This window comes from Hibiscus syriacus, unplaced genomic scaffold (assembly GCF_006381635.1).
Source record: "Hibiscus syriacus cultivar Baekdansim isolate YM2019G1 unplaced genomic scaffold, ASM638163v2 tig00109983_pilon, whole genome shotgun sequence".
In the NCBI taxonomy this organism is placed as follows: domain Eukaryota; kingdom Viridiplantae; phylum Streptophyta; class Magnoliopsida; order Malvales; family Malvaceae; genus Hibiscus; species Hibiscus syriacus.
The window spans coordinates 287,862-307,504 of record NW_024062549.1 but is presented as its reverse complement, the minus strand read 5'-3'; the positions used below and the strand labels follow the sequence as shown (position 1 = coordinate 307,504).

Genomic DNA, 19,643 nt, shown 5'->3' with positions numbered 1-19,643 from the left:
GGTTGGTCCATGTCAAATCAGGTCGTGTCATTTTCAGGTCGATCTGACACCAGGTACATTTTAGGATCAGGTCGGGTTATTTTCAGTTCGGATCGATGACAATTCAGGTCCGGAGCAGTTAAAAACATATTAATTCAGGTTCGGATGGACTTCAGGTGGATCTCGTTCAGATCGGTTCACATCATTGGCAGATAAATTCAGGTCGGATCTCTATCAGATACAGATTGAGTTCAATTGGGTTAATTTTTATTTTTGGATTAATTATTTTCCTATTTCACGAACGTTGAATTGCAATTTGTAATTGTATATGATTTAGAGTAAATTACTAAGAATATAAATAATCATGGTTCAATTTTATGAAAAATATAAATTTAAGAACTAAATTGAATAAATATAAAATTACAAATTAAATTTAAATAATTAAACAACACACATTGATGAGGGATCAAATCGAAATAATTTAAATTGTGAGGTTGAAATTAATACAAAAAGTACTAAATTTTACCCATTTAAAAAGTTATGGGTCAATTAAAAATATAATAAGTATAAGTATGAGCCAATTTCATATGCAAATATAATTTTAAGGACTAAATTGAACAAATATGAAATTACAAATAAAAAATTTAAATAAATTAAACAGCACACATTGATGAGGGATCAAATCGAAATAATTTAATTGTGAGGTCTAGATTAATACAAAAAAGTACTAAATTAAACCCATTTAAAAAGTTATGGGCTAATTAAAAAATATAAATAAGTAAGTAAGAGACTATTTTAGATGCAAATAATTTTAAGGACTAAATTGAACAATATGAAATTAAAATAAAAATTTAAATAAATTAAACAACACACATTGATGAGGGGTCAAATCGAAATAATTTTAAATTGCGAGGTTTAAATTAATACAAAAAGTACTAAATTATACCCATTTAAAAGTTATGGGCTAATTAAAAATATAAAATAAGTAAAGTATGGGCCAATTTCATATGCAAATATAATTTTAAGGACTAAATTGAACAAATACGAAATTACAAATAAAGTTTTAAATAAATTAACAACAACAAAGGGATCAAATCGAAATGATTGTAAATGTAAAAAAAAATATGTAAATGGACTAAATTGCATTCATTTCAAAAGTTGAGAAAAAAATTGAAACAACTAATATATATATATATATATATAATATATATAATATAAACTATATAGTTTATATTTATATTATATACTATATATAAACTATATATTATATATTAATCATAAACTATATATACAATGTATAAACTATAATACTATATAGTTTACATATGAACTATAAACTATTTATATAGTATACTACATATATAATCTATAGTTTATATTTATATACTATATATTATATATAAACTATATATATATATAGTATAATTTAATATGTATATATAAAAACTATATAAACTATAGTTATATAAACTATAGTTTATAGTTGATATTTATGTATAAACTATAAATTATATAGTTGATAATGAACTATAGTTTACATATGAACTATATGAAAAATCATATCAACTATATACTATGTTGATATTTATATATTATATATATAGTTATACTTAGATAGTTTATACTATATAAATTCAAAGTATATATTATATGTATGAATACTATATAGTTGAATACATTAATTAATAAACGATTTATATATACTACATATATAGTTATATACTATATATTTTACATTATGAACTATATAAAAAAACTATATATATAAAGTATATATATACAAACTATATATTATATAGTTATTAGTATATATAAACTATATATATATATATACTATATTATATAGTTCATTAGTATATATAAACTAACATTATATAGTTCATTAGTATATATAAACTATACATTATATAGTTCATTAGTATATATAAACTATATATATAGTTCATTAGTATATATGACATATATATTAATTTATTATATAAACATATATTAATTGAAAGAATTGGAAAATATATAAGGATCAAATTGAACAAATTGAAATATGAAGCTTAAATTAATAAATTGTAATATTAAATTTGAACTAAATTGAAGAAATTTGAAATATGAAGCTTACATTAATATATTACATCATTAAATTTGAACTAAATTGAACAAATTTAAAATTAGGAGACAACGCTACAATGCCAAATAAAGTTAAAAAACACGCGGGTCAAAACCCAACCCAAAACCAACAAACCCGTATAAAAGGAAAAAGTTTTCATTTTTCAGCCATTTTCCTTTCTTTTCTCAGTTTGTTTTCTCTCTCTCTCTAACTCTCCGATAAATTCATTTGTGTTCATAACTTGTTCATCCGTGTTCATCCCAAAAACCCTCATTTGATCTTTAGAAACACCAAAACCCAAACCATTTCGGTTTTTCGATCAAACACCCAAAAATTCATCTCGTGCTCGTCCGTGTTCATCCCAGTTCTTCCCCAAACCATTATTTGATCTTCACAAATACCAAAACCTAAATCGATTCTTTTTTGATCAAACACCCAAAATTTCATCCATTATTCATCTGTGTTTTCCCCAAACCCTTACAAACACCCAAAACTTAAACCAACTTAGTTTTTCTATCAAACACCAAATCCAAACATCAGTCATCCATGTTCATCCTGAAACCTTTCTTTGATCCTTACAAACACTGAAATCGAAACCAAACTTTTGTTTATATCAAACCCACCAATGTTCATCTTCTTAACCATAACCCAAACTTGAACCTAAACCTGAAACCAAACCCTAACTCAAACCTAAACCCAGACCGAACCCAGACCTGAACCTGAATCTGAATTCGAATCCAACCTGTTCCGAATCCAAAATCGAATCCAAACTATTCGAAACCTTTATTTTTTTCTACGGTTTCATGGATAGTTTGTCTTACGATTTGAATTATAATTTTACTTCTCGTTCCCTTTTTTCATTTTTATTTTAATATTCGAATTAATATGTTCTTTATTTGTTTGTAGGAGAAAACCCAACAGATCAGAATGAAGAACATTCTGAAAGTGGTAAACCTCATTCTTTTTTTTTGTATATTCTTTATATATATACACTGGTATAAAGTTGTGATGTAAATGATATACTGTCAGAAGTAGTTAATGTAAACTAACCCTGATTTTTTTTTACAAGATGATGTAAATGATATACTGTCAGAAGCAGTTGATTCAATAAATCATCTAAGAGGAAGACTAATGTTCAGCCGAGTTCGGGAGAAGAACTTCTCATGTTTGGGAGCATTACACCTTCGTCAATTGTCGATGGTTCTGTTTATGCCGAGTGTAAGTATTGAAAAAATAAAAGGTCTAAATTTGATTTTATATTGGTACATCTAACCCTAGAAGGCATACTGAGAAATGACAATCTTATAAGGAATATCTTGCTGAAAATCTTGTTTTGGTAAGTTTTTTTTTATCAAAACAAGTATCGTGAATTGTTTGTTGAGGCTATTTTGTGTTATGGTATGCATATAGTATTGTTGAGCATGAAAAACTTAGGGATTTACATCATTACCTTAATCCTCTCTTAAGGATATATCTAGGTATATTGTTACTAAGTATTGCATGTTGGAGCATGAAAAGCATAAGAAATTGCTACTTGATTCAATACATACTGTTTCAAGTCGTGTTTATTTATATGTGATGGTTGGTCTGCTTGCAGTTCACGTTCTTATTTTTCTCTCATGCTCATTATGTTGATAATAACTGAAAACTTCAGTCTAAAATACTTAATTTTTGTCGTTTCCTCCACCTCGTGATGGTGAGTCAATATTTAAGTTGTTAAAAAATGATATGTGAGTGGGGTCTTAAAAAAAGCATTTACCATTACACTTGATAATGCTTTTGCAAATGATAAAATGGTCAGGAGGCTGAAAGATGATTTGAATGTCATTTTCCTCTTCCCTGTAATGGTAAGTACTTCCATATAAGGTGTGCCCACATTTTGAACTTGATAGTTCAAAAAGGTTGAAGGTAACTGATTCTTCTGTATTAAACTGCGTGAGATTGTTAAGTTTATTGATTCTTCTGATTCTCGACTTTATGCATTTGAATTAGTTGTTAAAGATTGTGATTCTTCTTTCTCTGGTAAGTTAGTATTGGATGTTCCTACTAGATGGAATTCTACTTACTTGATGGTTCTTAGGGCACTTGAGGCTAGATTAGTAATTAACTTGTTTGTTAATAGGGAAATTAGTTGGATTTCATTACTGATCATGAGTGGGAAATTGTTCAAACAAACTGTGATTTTCTTGGTCTTTTAATGAAATTACTACTATGTTCTATGGTTCTAAGTATCCCACTTCTAACTTGTATTTGGCTAACATTATTGCAATTGAAAAATTATGTGTGATGCTCATAATGATCCCTGTGAAGGTATTTCTTCAATGGCTAAACCCATGCTTGGATTATATGAGAAATATGGTCTGATCACTCATGATTCTGCCTTTTGTTGTTTTACGTGATCCTCGATATAAATTACAACTTCTTAAAGAGTTGTACAATTTTTTTTTATGTTGGGGATGAGGTTCAAAGGAGGGTAAGTCTAATTTATAATGAGTATTTTAGTTATATGTATTTTATTAAAATAATGCACCTTGTGGTTCTTTCTCTTCTTCTTCTGTCCAAAGTAATACATCCTTAGGTAGAAGTGACTCAAGTTCCAATCAGCCTCGAACATTTACAAAATTAGATCTATTTCAGGTTAGTTATTACAATTTTAAGTTGAATTTATCTTATTTATTTCCTATTTTCATTTACTAATTTTTGTCTTTTATTTTTCAGACTTTTGATGCCAATTTAACTGCTTTAAGGAGGACGATCTGATGTTAATTTAACATCAGTTTGCCTCTTGTCCCTCATACTGGAGAAATTGACTTTGATATTTTGGATTATTGGAAAAATTAAAGTATTTCATATCTGGTACTTCTCGCATGAGAGATATATTGGCTATTCCAATTACTTCAGTTGCATCTGAATCGTCTTTTAGTATGGGGGTCGAATTTTGAACAAATTAAGAGCTAAACTCTTACCTAAAAATGTTGAGATTTTTGTAACAACCCGTAATTTGTTGTATGGTTTTGAGTCGGAGGATAAGGATTAAACATTACTGTGGTTAACGAGTCTTCTATGTAAAGGTAATCCAATTTTTTATGTTAATGTCATTAATATTTCAAATTGTTATTAATTATTTTAATTTTTCTTTTAAATTTTAGGTGTTTAATGGTCTTTGAAACTATTAGTATTGGAGATTCTGTCTTCTTATTCCCTTCAAAGGTAACTTAAATTTTATATTTATTATGTTTATTTAATAAAAGTTTCAAATAGTTAATTAATAATTCTTTTTTTAGGTGCCATACAAGAAGAATACTTGGTGCTTGTTCTGTTTGATATTGCTTGTTTCTGTTTGATATTTGTAAGGGTTTGGTAAAGTCAGAAATGTTTGACATTGTTGGTCGTCGAATTCCCTTTGGTTTTACCACTAATTATATGTTTTCTTAATGTAGGATGCTTGCTGAATTGATGCAAGCTGAATTGATGCTTGCTGAATTGATGCAATGATGCTTGCTGAATTGGTACATTAATGCTTGTCAGTTGTTGTTGTCCATTACTCACTAATGCCTTATAAATTATTTTTGTTAGTCTGACTTAAATCACTTTTGAATTTTATAAATTCTTATCTAAATAGTTACTCATGTGGAATTATGTTGGTGACATTTTGACTTTTAAAGCTAGAAAGTTGCCCATAATTAAACATGTTGGCAACATTTAGGTATAATGGTTCGATGATGATATTTCTGGTACTATAGTTAGGCTTTTAGCCTTGTAAAACCTTAACTATAAGATATGAGAGCATTTATTTCAATATAAATTTATTTTGTTTAGTTGATTTTATTGTAATTTTAGTGTATTCAAGTGTAATAAAATTAACTTCATTTATAAATTTTTTGTTTTAGTATTTGTAATGTTATTCAAGTTTCAAATATTTGATAAGTTCATCATTTAAACTAATATATTTTTATTTTAAAATTTCAAGTTAAGTTATACTTAAATTATTAATCAATTTTCACATTAAAAGTAAATTAGATTTATGAATATTTAACTCATTATAATTAATAAAATTATGTTCAATAAGATAATATTTAAATTTAATTTAGTGATTATAAATAAAATTTATATTATAAGAATAATTAATATAAAAAATTAGAATTAATATAAAACTAAATTTATAGTATTCAAATTATAATTAATCTAAAAATTAAATTTCAAAAAGTAATCATATTAATTTAATTATCATAAGTTTATTATAAATTTAAAATAACATAATTATATTAATTGTAACTTATTACTTAGTCAGAATAATATCAAATTACTTTAATAATATGTCAGATCATTTACATGTTGAATCATTTACATGTAAGGTTCATAACAGGTCAGGTTGAAAACAGGTGGGGTAATACCAGTTATTTACCAGGTCAATCTTAGGTTCAAGTTCATATCAGTCAGATGCAGTTTGGGTTCTGGTATCATATTTTCGGTTCAATTCGGGTTCAGGTCGTTCTCAGGTCCGGTGCATGTCGGATTCAGATCCATAATTTTCAGGTCCAACTCGAGTTCAGGTCAACACCAATTCCGAATCGAGTCAATTTCAGATCGCCATAGCACATATCAAAAATAATTTTGACTCGAGTTGGTTTTAGTTAGATTTACGGGCAGGACTTATTATTGCTTCGGGTGTGAGAGGTCACGAGTTCGGTTCTCGGAGCCCCTTTTCGGTTATACTATTTTAACCAAGGTATTAGATTTTGAACCTAGCAAAGCCAAGTATCGTTTTTCCTCCCCAAAACCCATATTCTCCTCTCTCTCAAGCAAATTCTTCGCAATGAGCAGATCCGGGCAGCCTCCAGATCTCAAAAAGTAATCTTTTTGTTTGTTTCCCTGAATTGTTTTGTTTCCCCTCAATTCTTCGATTCTTAATTTATTGTTGTGTGTATTGTTCGTTACAGATATATGGACAAGCAGCTCCAGAGTAACTTCTTTTTTTTCTTTTAATTCCCTCTTTTCTGTTACCCATTTCAACTTGATGCTTCTAATTAACTTTGTTTACATTCATCTGCTGTTGAATTTTGTTAGATAAGTTTCTCCTCCATGATGATTTTTACCTCTTCGGCTCTTCGATTTTAGTTTGGTTGAGTGTTTAGTGGTTGAAGCTGAAATGGTTCTAAATCTTGCGTAATAGTTCAGTCCGGATGTCCTCACTTGTTTGAACATGATTGCTATTTAAATCTTTGTTCTTTACACACATATATCTATAAGCAGGTACCGACGTAGGATTTACGGTAGGGGGAAACTTGTAATATTTCAGGAGGAAACGAATTTATAAAACTTTAGAGGTGAAAACAAATTATCAAGATAAAGGGTTTTATGTTTGTGGGGGCGAACTTATAATATTTTAGGATAGGGCAAATTTATAAAATTTTAGGGGCGGATGCCCTTGATGCTTGTAATTTACTTTGTTTACATTCATCTAGCCATGGAATTTCATATTTTGTATACTTCAGTGTTTCTAAGTTATGTTCGTTAGATGGTATCATGTGCCAGATTACCAAGTTAAAGGGTTTAAGACTAATCCTTTGCCTTGGGACAGTCCTATGGAATTGTTATGATTGTAGATTTATTCTTGCATTGTAATGGTATTTGCCAATACCGATCCATGCATTAGTTTCTTTGGAACTTACTGCTGATTCTATGTTTGCTTCTGTTAATTTGGTATCGTAAGTTGCTCTTTAGGTTGACATATATATATATATATGAGGAAAGTCCTGTGATATTTACTTCCTGTGGCTTATGGGCTTGCAGATTGTCAATTACGTATATTGTAGCTTAGTAGTATTCATGGAAAGGAACCAATTTAATTGTGTGAAAATATACTGTTTGAATGCTCTGCAGTCAAGCTGAATGCCAATCGCATGGTCGTCGGTACGCTTCGTGGGTTTGATCAGTTTATGAATCTAGTGGTTGACAACACTGTAGAGGTGAATGGCAATGAGAAAACTGATATAGGCATGGTGGTGAGCCTCCTATACTTTGCTCAATGCTTAAATTGCCATTCATGTGTATGCTTTCATCTTTAGCCTCGTTTTATTAATCAATATCAATCTGCCCCAGGTTATCAGAGGAAATAGCGTTGTTACTGTTGAAGCACTTGAACCTGTAGCAGAATGCAGTGATTTCCGGTTCTTCGATTGGAAATGTGGAACTCACTTGATGGTATCTCATTCACGTGCTGTTATTTGGAACATAGCTGCTAGCCTGCTGATTTGGGCTTAGGGTATTCTATTTAATTGAGAACTAATCGAAGATTAGACGGATTTTCTTAGTTTATGCTCTTTATTTTCCTTTTCTTTACCTGATGAATTGACCTGGTTATACCAAATAGTTTTAATGGAATGGTGGATTGAAACTTATGCTCCATTCCTTATGTTAGAGCGTATTTCTGGTTCTTGATGATGTCCTTTGTGCAACTACAGCTTGGCATTAGGTTAATTTCTATCCATGGTTCGCTGGAACCATCTTTTTGTCGACCGATCCGTGATTTCCGAGCTACATAATTGCGTGTCAACTTTACACTGCACTGCTCTGGGGATCAAAAGTTACTGGAGGATGATGGAATTCATTACCCCATTTGTTGGTTTTAGCTTAGATTTAAAATCTAAAATAACAGATAAAGTAAAATTAAAACAAATCCATAACAGGAAGCAGCAATGAAAATATAGAATCAAAGAGGGCAATGGAGCCAATGCAATTTTCGACTATTTCCTCCGGTCATTGCTCGGTGCCTTGGAGTAATTGTTCAAGAAGCCGAAGCTTCAACAATGGCTAGGAACTTGTTCGCTGCAAGTAAACCAAACTGAAGCTTCAACAATGGCCTGAGATTGGGATTACTGGTGCCATTTTTGACAAAGCTAGATGGTGATTCTAGAGATGGTGCAGCTTTGAGTGTTAAGAGATGTCATCATACAACAAAGTAGAGCGTAGAGACTATTCTATTGTAAAGTTCAATGTAATAAAAAATGATTAGAATTAACAGAGTTGATTTAAGTGGTAAACATATTGATATCATTTAAGGTTTTGAATTCGAGTTTTTATGTATGTAAAAAAATTTCTACTGTGAGATTTTTTACCAAAATCAGGTGTGTAACGTCCGAATCAGTTCGAATTAATCAAAAGGGAGTCTTAGAATTGGGAGGGAAAAAATAATAATTAGAGACTATTTTATTGTAAAATCCAGTGTAACAAAAGATAATGTGCTTTAAAATGTGATTCATGTCAAACAAAAGCATTGTTTCATGGAAAATCAAATTGTGCATCTTAAATCTGTATGATACAGAAATTATGATCCGATTTTCAAAGTTGAATTCAAGTTTTTATTATGTGTAGATTGACAAATGTTCGAAGAATTTTGGATCTTCAAATTTTGAAATGATGTACTTTTTGTTCATACTCTAAAGGTTTAAAACTTGATTCTTCTCCTCCGCTTGTACCATTCTCCATGCAAAATGTCCCTCCACCGCCTGCTATTTCCCTCTCCGCCGTCACAACCACCGCTTCCCCCGCCATTCTTCTCCCCCAACCCCAACAAAAAGGTAACCCAAATTTCTTCACATAAATTCACCCACGAAACTTCCACTCAAACCCCTAATTCCATCAAAATCCCCTTAAAGCTCCAATCCAGCCAAACCTCACTTTCCAAAGCCCTTGAAACCCTCACCAAACTCAAACCTTTCCTCCAAACTAATCATCAACCCATCCTCCTTGGCTGGCTATGCAGCTCCGTATCAGTTTTTTCACTTTCCCAAATTATCCCCAGAATTGGTTCCTTCTCTTCCAACTTAATCAACACCGTTTCCATCTCCAAATTGCGTGACCAATGCCTTCTTCTAGGGGTTTTGTTGTTGGTCAAGTTGGTTGCTTGTTACTGGCAACAAGCCTTCTTATGGGAAGCTTCGTTGAGGACAGTGTATCAGATGAGAGTTTTCGTTTTCCAGAAAGTTTTGGAGAGAGATTTGGATTTTTTTGAAGGTTGCAATGGGGTTTCTTCTGGAGATATTGCTTATCGGATTACAGCTGAAGCTTCTGATGTCGCTGATACTGTTTTCGCTCTCCTTAATGTAAATAATTGAACATTACTTGCCTTTTTCTTCTTTTGATTTATGCAATGGTTTTTCGATAATTTGTTGTTAAAATCTTCTTTATGAACTTAGCTAATCGTGCTAGAACAACACTGCAATCTGCATAGCTCGAACTCGGATTTTCAACAACAAAAAGAATCCTCATTTCCGATGTTCATCATTGTGATCTTCATGTTCCTGTTGATCTTTATTTTCGTTGTCAGTGATGGGGTTGGACACTGCAATGTATGTCACTCATTGATTTCATTCTTGGAACAGACTATTGTGCCCAACACGCTGCAATTATTCGCAATGGCGATGCAGATGTTGGTTATCAGTCCCTCCCTCTCCTTGAGTTCAGCAATGGTAAAGATACATGATATTTATTTTAGCTTCCTTTGTTAACTAAATGTATTTCGATTACTTTCGTGTTTGATGTATAATGTGTCTGCATATGTATTCTGGTGTGTTTTTAGGTGATTCCATTTATGGCTTTTGTTATAGCTTATCTCGGTGAAAGACTTCGTAAGATATCTAAGAGATCTCATCTGAGCATTGCCACTCTTGCATCTTATCTGAATGAGGTATCCTTTCTATTTCATTTGGCCCTCATATCCTACAGTCTCATCAGTGCTTGCATTTCTTTTTTTTCTATTCGTATAAATTCCTCTGTGTTCCAGCAAGAACGAAGCGTCCAACTTTTAAGTTGCTGCTTATTTTAGCTGGTATATTTCTAACGTTTTAGGTCCTCCCAGCCATTTTTTTCGTGAAAGCAAATAATGGAGAGTTGTCTGAGCATGCCAGATTTCAAAGGCTTGCTTATACAGTTTTTTCTCGACTTTTGGAAAAGAAGAAAATGAAGGCCCTAATCCCCCAGATCATACAAATTATTTATTTTGGAGTTTTATGCATGCTTTGCGTTGGATCCCTGGCCGTTTCACGTGGTTCTTTTGATGGCTGTAGCATGGTTTCTTTTGTAACATCACTTGTTTTCTTGGTTGAGCCCATTCAGGTAATATTATTTCTGCAGAAAAGATTACACATGCTTTTTTCTACTATCAGTAACCCATTATTGGAATGTTGAGCTTCTCTTTTCATTCTTCTCATTAAGAAGTCGGTCAAGTGACGGGATTTGTTCACGATGACCGTCAAGTCTTTGTGTCGTGGTTTTCATTGGTTGAAAGTTATAAGTAGTGCAGTGATCTCTTCTTTACTTTTGAAAGTGATCTTATGGTTCAGCTATTGAGGGGCTGCCTTGAATAACCAATCTTAGAATAAAGAATCATGTAGGGTGCGGGTAAAGCATACAATGAGTTGAAGCAAGGAGAACCGGCCATTGAACGGTTATTTGATTTGACCAAGATGAAGTCCAAGGTACATTTTTTTACTTGCCAACTCAAATGATCTCAATGAATTCTTTTTATTACTTGTATGGCAATAAACAAGTATATATGAGGCTATTGTTTTAGGTAAATAATGGGTCGTCGAGACATCACAAACACTCTTGGGCACATATGATGTTTGTGAAAAATGACTCAGCTGGTTTTTACTGTCACGTTTCATTGATTTTTGTTTTATAGGTCGTCGAGAAACCAGATGCCATCGATTTAAGCCATGTCAAGGGAGAGGTGAAATTCTGTGATATCTCATTTAAATATGCTGATGACATGCCACTTATTTTGGATGGGTTGAGCTTTACTGTAAGGGCTGGGGAGACAGTAGCACTTGTTGGACCATCTGGAGGAGGAAAGACAACCCTTGTAAAATTGCTTCTTCGCCTATATGAACCTTCATCTGGTGAGGCATCTAAATCTATATACATATCCCGTAGAATCGATTTAGTTATTTCTGTGTCTCGATTCCTTTCGGCATTTATTGTTTGCGTATCTGGCATTCCATAATGCAGGTTCCATACTTGTTGATAACCACAACATACAGAACATCCGATTGGAAAGTTTGAGACGACATGTTGGTCTCGTTTCGCAAGATACAGTAGGTGACTAGTGGATGCCATGGTTACCCTCGTCATTTGTATTATTTTTTCAGTGCTATAGTTTTGCACTTTTGTTGATAAGTCCCAATTTGTTCAAATGATTGATTTAGACAACTCTGGTACATGTATCAGATGCTTTTTTCCGGGACAGTTGCTGAAAACATTGGATACAGGGATCGAATGACAAACATTGACATGGAGAAAGTTGAGCTTGCAGCTCGAATTGCAAATGCAGATGAATTTATCAGCACACTTCCAGAAGGATATAGAAGCCAAATTGGGCCAAGGGGCTCGCTTTTAAGTGGAGGTCAAAAGCAAAGGTAAAATGATAGGATTGTCATTTATTATTGTTGAAGTACATCTCCTTGTTTTAAATCATAAACCTACCTGCTGGCCTACAAATGCAGATTAGCTATAGCAAGGGCAGTCTATCAGAACTCATCTATTTTGGTTTTGGATGAAGCAACTTCTGCGCTTGATGGCAAGGCCGAGTTATTGGTGAGGCAAGCTGTCGAGCGCTTGATGGAAAACCATACAGTAAGAACGATAGCTTAATCTATAACGACTGCAATTACATTTTGATAATAAAATCCTCCTTGAATGTGTAATGGAACAGGGATGAATAGCTAGTAGTAGCATTGTGATATTATGCTTGCTATCTTTTCGGATTATATCATTGAGTCCGATTGGCATTGACTTCAGATGAATCTTCTTAGGATATTATGGAATACAGTCTTCATCTACTACCAAAAGTGTTGAACTATGTATACACTTAATTTACAGGTACTGGTAATAGCCCATCGTTTGGAGACCATTTTAATGGCGGATCGAATATTTGTTCTAGAAAATAGGAAGCTGGAGGAGTTAACTCGGTCAACCTTTTTGGCTGGTCACCATGAGAAGCTGCTGTCGTGATTTGAGCTCATTCAGATTTGGGATGGTGAGTTTGGAATTAGCCACTCAAAATGCTGGTTTTCTTTCACTGTTATATGATCTTCAGACATGCAGAAAATTAGCGTTTATCCTTGGGCTTCAATCTTCTTCGTGGTATTTAGTCGAATGGTCTATATAATTATATTTTATACAATGGTTAGGCTTAGGGTTTAAGTATTGTTGAGCTAGACTTGACTTGAAATCTAGTGAGTTTAGAATTTTTAAACTCGACTCGAAATTGAAATAAAAAATTGAAGCTTGAATTTGAGTTCGATTCCGAACCTTAAGTACGTGAAGACCTTATATTGTATTTTCTTTTCAAAAGAAAAATAATATAAATGTTAATATTATCAATAATTTAATTTTAAAAATTATAAAGTTAATATGTTATTTTTTGAATTGCTCGTGAATTTTTAGGTATCAATTAACTTGCTTTGTCTTGTTAAGAACTTGAGCCATGTTCAAGTTCAAGTTGAATTTATTCAATTCGAGTGTTGACCGAATCAAATTTAAATATCTTGTGATCTATCTCATTTTATTTACAATTCCAGTTAAGCTATCCTAGCTCCTCAAACGTAATGTTCAACTACATTATAATATATATATATATATATATAATTTAGTTTAAATTATTTTAACATAATTTTTTTTTAAAAATCATCCAATTTTCTTAATTTAAGATATTATAAACTTATTTTTTTATTAAATGTATTTTTAAAAAATTTATAAGATTTAATAAAACCCTTCGTATCGCAGTATAAAAACTATATCAAATTCTCGATGGCTCCAGCTTCCTTGAATGAAATTTGAATATTTTCATTGATAGATGAATCAACAATGGAATCGGTGGGGAGTTGTATCAGGAAAGACGGACTAATATACGACGTTACCGGAAATAAAATAAAATACTTAACAAAGTCGGTTTAGCGCTACCGGAAATGTTTAGTAATAATACTATTGTAGGTGGAAATCATGAAAAAAATATTAAAAAAATTGGTAACCGACAAACTTAGCTTATCGGTAAGTATCGATACCATTCAAATAAGTATCGATACATAACAATATATCAGGTAAAAATATGACTAAACCGGGTTCAATATAACAAAACCCGGTTCAAATGACAAAACCGGTAAAGCGCTACCGGATATGTTAAAGGTATCAATATTGTAATAAGTAAAAGTATCATATTATAAATACTTTAGGAATTTAAAAGAATTGCAATAATAGCGCATATAAAGTATCGATACTTTATAAACATGTATCGATACATAACAATATATCAGGTAAAAATATGACAAAACCGGTTTCATTATGACAAAATTGGTAAATATCTACTAGATATGTTGAAGGTATCGATACTTTAATAAGTATATGTATAATAATATCGATACTTTAGGAATTTAAAATAATTGCAATAATGCGCCTATAAAGTATCGATACTTTATAAACATGTATCGATACATAACAATATAAGAGGTAAAAATATGACAAAACCGGTAAAGTGCTACCGAATATGTTGAAGGTATCGATACTTTAATAAGTATATGCAAGATATTATCAATACTTTAGGAATTTAAAAGAATTACAATAATGACGCCTATAAAGTATCGATACTTTATAAATATGTATCGATATATAACAATATAGAAGGTAAAAATATGACAAAATTAGTTTCAGTATGACAAAACTGATAAAGCGCTACCGGATATGTTGAATGTATCCATACTTTAATAAGTATATGTATCATATTATCGATACTTTTAAAAGAAAAAAATGAAAACGTATCGAAAATATCGACACCTGACACAAAAGAATCGAAAGTATCGACACCTGACACAAAAGTATCGAGATTTGGGTAATTGTATCTATTAAATATAACATATCCGGTTAAAATATCAAAGACATAGCTAAATTTCTTCTGAAAATAGATAGCACACAGCCGTAGTTTTCGAAATCGAAGCGTAATTGTTGATGTATTTCAGAAGGAAAGCGTTTTTAAAGCGAAGTTGTTTGTTTGTTGCTGTAGTCGAATCGAAAATACATTGTCGAAACCTAATTTTTTATTATTATAGTAATCGAAAATAGAAGTTTTATGTGTTTGGGGATTTCAAAGTAAAGAAGCATTTGAGACCGATTACAGGTAGAAAGTGATATTCTAGGTAGATAATAAATATCGATACTTTTATAAAATATTATATGTAGAAAATGATATTGTAGGTTGTATAAATATACCAATACTAGTAGTATAGAGTATTTCCATTCGTTTGAAGGAAATAGAAATTAAGGTTTATGGGTTTGGTTTAGAGATTTCGAAGCCAATAAGGATTTGAGACCGATTAGAGTTAGAAAGTGATATTATAGGTAGAAAATAAATATCGATACATGTATATAATATTATAGGTAGAAAATGATATTGTAGGTTGTATAAATGTACTGATACTTGTAGTATTTGATTTTGATAAGGTAGAAAATGATATTGTGATTGTTTTCAAATTGAGTTTGACTTGAGGACATGTTAGTTTGTTATGTCTCTCGCCGTTGCAGAACCCACATCGCCTAATTTTCTTCTCGACCTTGTTGTTGAGTTAATCGAATGACGAAATTGGCCAAGAGGGGGGTGAATTGGCAATAAAAATTTTGTGGAAGCTTTTGCAGAAAATTGAAAGCAATTGCACAGCGATTTACAGTGGTTCGACTTTCTCAAACAAAGTCTACGTCCACTACCTTAGCTATCCACACTAAGGATTTTCCAACAAATTCACTAATTTGTTCTTTCTTTTGAGGCCAAAGAGATAACCTTACAATTCCCTCAAGAGTATACCCCAACTCTTGAGAACACTCTTTTCTCAAAGAGAATATTACAAATTTGCAAACTTACAAGAAAACCTCACAAGGTAAGATGTTTGCACAATTCTAGAACAAAGAAAAGAACACTCAAAGATGAATACAATTGAGCACAAAAAGTGTTCTTGAAAGCAAAATGAATATTGAATGAAAATGGGCTTGAAATGCTCAAACTTGAGGTTTGATGCTTTCTCTTTGATTCTCTCTTGATTCTAGTTGCTTGATGTTTCTTGTTGTTGATCAATGGCTTCTAAGCTTGCTTAAATACACCTTGGATCACTTCTGAACGTTGGGGATAATTAGAGAAGATATTATAGCCGTTTTAGTGTGAAAACATTTAATAAAACAACTTGGAGCGTGGGGGGAATCGGTTCCCTCTCATAGGGAATCGTTCCCTAAGTGTAAAATTCAAATATTTCGACCGTTGAACAGGGGGGAATCGGTACCCCCTTGGGGGGAATCGGTTCCCTCCGAGCATTCTGGAAATCTCGGAGCCAAACCATTCAGGGGGGAATCGGTTCCTCCTATGGGGGGGAATCGGTTCCCTCTGAGCAATCGGAATTTTTGGCTTTGAATTGGTTCGAAATACTTTGTAAAATATTTTGAAATTGTTTTATGATTAAAACTTAATTTTACACTTAAGTAAGGATCAAAAATAATTTTTGAAATATTTGGAGTAATGTTTTGATATTCGAATAGTTATATCGATATACTTAGAAAATCATTTGGAAAATCTTAAAATCCATTTAACTTAATTTGTTATATCGAAATATTAAAATGTTTCAACAATCTCCCCCTTTTTGATATAACAAAACATTTTAGTAATTTTAAGATTTTTGAAATCAAGTTTTTAAAATTACTCCCCCTTACTTTAACACTTCAATTTATCATGTAAAACATTTAACACTTATTATTCTCCCCCTTTTTGTTAAATCAAAAAGACATTGTAAACAAGGTTTTGAAAATCATTTAGCCAATTGATTTATTAATTATAAGCTTAAGCTGCTAAGATCACAATCAAAGAGAGGTTAGCTATTAGTTTCATAAATCAATATTCATAAATAATGTGATATGGCAAAATTGGTCATGTTGCTAATGATAATGTAAATGATGCAAAAATGAATGAAATACACCAAACATATAAGTTCATACCATTCATAAATCCAAAATCCAACAATCCACAAAATCAAACAAATCAAAATGTTGAAACAATATTCATTTTGTTCAAAGTCTTAAAGCTAAACATAAAATCAAGCATCCGGATCGGTAGGAGGAAAACGGGCTCGCATAGCAGCCATTTCATGAGTTAGTTCATTGATACGAGCGTTGGTTGATTCATTGTTTGCACGCATCTCCCGAAGAATCTCTAATTGTTGAGCTCCCATTGTGGATAAATGGGACTCTATAGAGGAAAAGCGCGAGTCCATGGTAGCGTATCGGAAATCGAATGTCTCCATAAAGGATTGAAATATGGAGGCATTTGATGCGTTTGTTGTGCTTGCTCCTCGGGCTGCTCTTCGGCTGATCAGGCTCATCTTCGGCTTCATCGATATCTTGCATTAATTGCTCAAGCTCGGGATCTTCGTCAGCTTCGGGTGGAGCTTGTGAAGAACTAGCTCCCGGAGTAGAAGATCGAACCCATTCACCGGTTTCTTTGTCCTTTACCCATCCCGCTCTCGTTAAGGAAAGAAGATTTATTTGTTTCTTAAGAGGAAAAACGGCATCTAGACCGACTCTAAGCCCAGCTTTGGAAAACAGATTACTCAAAAAGCAACCGTAAACTAGAGATGAACAGTGTTTCTTGTTAGGAACAAGATTTACGGTTTCAACAATTTCAGCAAAAATAATCTGAGGTAGGTTAATTTTAATACGGTTTTCGAAACAATGTAACCACCAAGATCCAAAGCTCTAAGAGTAGAATAACGACCTCCGGATGGTCGAAACCACCAAGAAATCATTAGATGAAGAAAACGCTCATGTAGGTCTAAGACACTCGCACTATCTCTTCTTTTATAACGAGAACCTAAAATTTGTTTTTCATTCGAAATACCATCATTATCTAATCCAAATGTATTGGCTATATATGCCGGATCAATATATAAGAATTGTCCTAGAAGGTAGGAACGAATTCCTATGGTTTCGGTTTCAGCTTGGTTTTTAACACATACGGCATTAGAGTAGAATATACGAACAAGTTGATGGTAAACGATGGGTTCAAGATCAAATAGTTTATCAAATTTCCATTCTTGTAAAATGGGAAGATATTTAAAATTGATAGCTAACATAGCTTGACGAGAAGGAATACGTTCTTCCCGGATTTGTAAGAATCGAAATACTGATAATACCAATATCGGTGATTTCTAGACCCAGGATGATTGAAACACGAATTTTGGATAGTCAAGTTAGGATCAGTGGGATTGGGATTAGAAATTGGAATAGAAGGAGGATTTGGAGGTGGATTTGGTTGACGACTAGAACGACTAGATGAAGACCTAGGACGTTTAGGATTTGACATGGTGAAGGAAATCGGAATAGATATAATAACCTGCAATTTTAAAACAAGTGTATGCAATTCAATTAATCCCAAAACTCAAATGAGTCCTCAATATTTCAAGATTCTCTAAATCAATTCTAATGGGCAAAGTTTTTGAAAAACTTTTGAAAAATATGGTTTTGAGAAACAATATATGTATAGTTTTTCATAACAACAATATAATTTGATCAAAACACAATAATTTGAAAAATAACATTTTTTTTATTATTTCGAAAATTTTAAAAAATTTGAAAAATTCTTGTGTTTTTGATGAAATTAGTTGTAACATCTAGTTTCTAATCACTAAATAATCAATGCCCGATCACTATTTCAACCTAGAACTAATTGAAACTAATCCTATGTTCAAAAATAATGAAATAAAGAGTTTAGAAAAATTTACCTTGAAATATGAAGATTGAGGGGATTTAGATGTTGTTTGCACGATTTTAATGATTCCAACAGGTTTGGAAGATGATTTATGAAGCAAATTCCGATTAATATCGTTGATTTGAGGCAAAAATGGAGATTTGAGGGGTTTAGAGGGTGAGAACGGCGGAAGATATAATAAAATGAGGGTTTGGGATTTTGGGGTGTTCTGTTCGATTTTAACAGAACCCCAGGGGGGTATCGATTCCCCTGTGGGGGGAATCGGTTCCCCTTCAAGGGGGAATCGGTTCCCTCAGGGGGGGATCGATTCCCTCTGCACCAAAATGCTAAAATCCGAATTTTTAAGCACAAAATGCTAAATTAATCTTTTCTAGTGGTATTGGCAACTCATATATCAAACATTAATTATGTTCAAATAATTAAATTAATCTTAATTGATTTTGAACATAAAATTAATTTTCATTAAGAATCACAAACTCCCCCTAACTAATAGCAAGAATGCAATCAAAATTATTATAAGCATTTTTCAAGATTTATTAAAAGTGCTAAAATTATTTTAAACACTAAGTGAAGATAGGTTGGTCAAACCTAATTCTCTCCTAAGTGTCCAAAATCTTTCCTTGTCTAAGGGTTTTGTAAAGATATCCGCTAATTGGTGCAAAGTATCAACAAATTCTAGAACTACATCTTCCTTAGTGACATGGTCTCTAATGAAGTGATGTCTTATTTCAATGTGCTTAGTTCTAGAGTGTTGGATGGGATTTTTAG

At 32.1% G+C, this 19,643-nt stretch overlaps 2 protein-coding genes across 2 annotated transcripts; both read left to right on the top strand.

The window, feature by feature from the left end:
• The first annotated feature begins 6,794 nt into the window (after positions 1-6,794).
• Positions 6,795-8,473, top strand: LOC120211748 (probable small nuclear ribonucleoprotein G). The gene is made up of 4 exons (XM_039210229.1): positions 6,795-6,931; positions 7,021-7,043; positions 7,964-8,085; positions 8,183-8,473. The coding sequence occupies exons 1-4, from the start codon at positions 6,897-6,899 to the stop codon at positions 8,342-8,344; spliced, it is 342 nt and encodes a 113-aa protein (XP_039066160.1). The 5' UTR covers positions 6,795-6,896; the 3' UTR covers positions 8,345-8,473.
• Positions 8,474-9,526: 1,053 nt separating this feature from the next.
• On the top strand, positions 9,527-13,132 carry LOC120211774 (ABC transporter B family member 29, chloroplastic-like). The gene is made up of 10 exons (XM_039210250.1): positions 9,527-10,185; positions 10,465-10,551; positions 10,662-10,769; positions 10,931-11,197; positions 11,476-11,559; positions 11,766-11,982; positions 12,092-12,177; positions 12,311-12,498; positions 12,586-12,715; positions 12,962-13,132. The coding sequence occupies exons 1-10, from the start codon at positions 9,574-9,576 to the stop codon at positions 13,091-13,093; spliced, it is 1,911 nt and encodes a 636-aa protein (XP_039066181.1). The 5' UTR covers positions 9,527-9,573; the 3' UTR covers positions 13,094-13,132.
• The last annotated feature ends 6,511 nt before the right edge of the window (positions 13,133-19,643 follow it).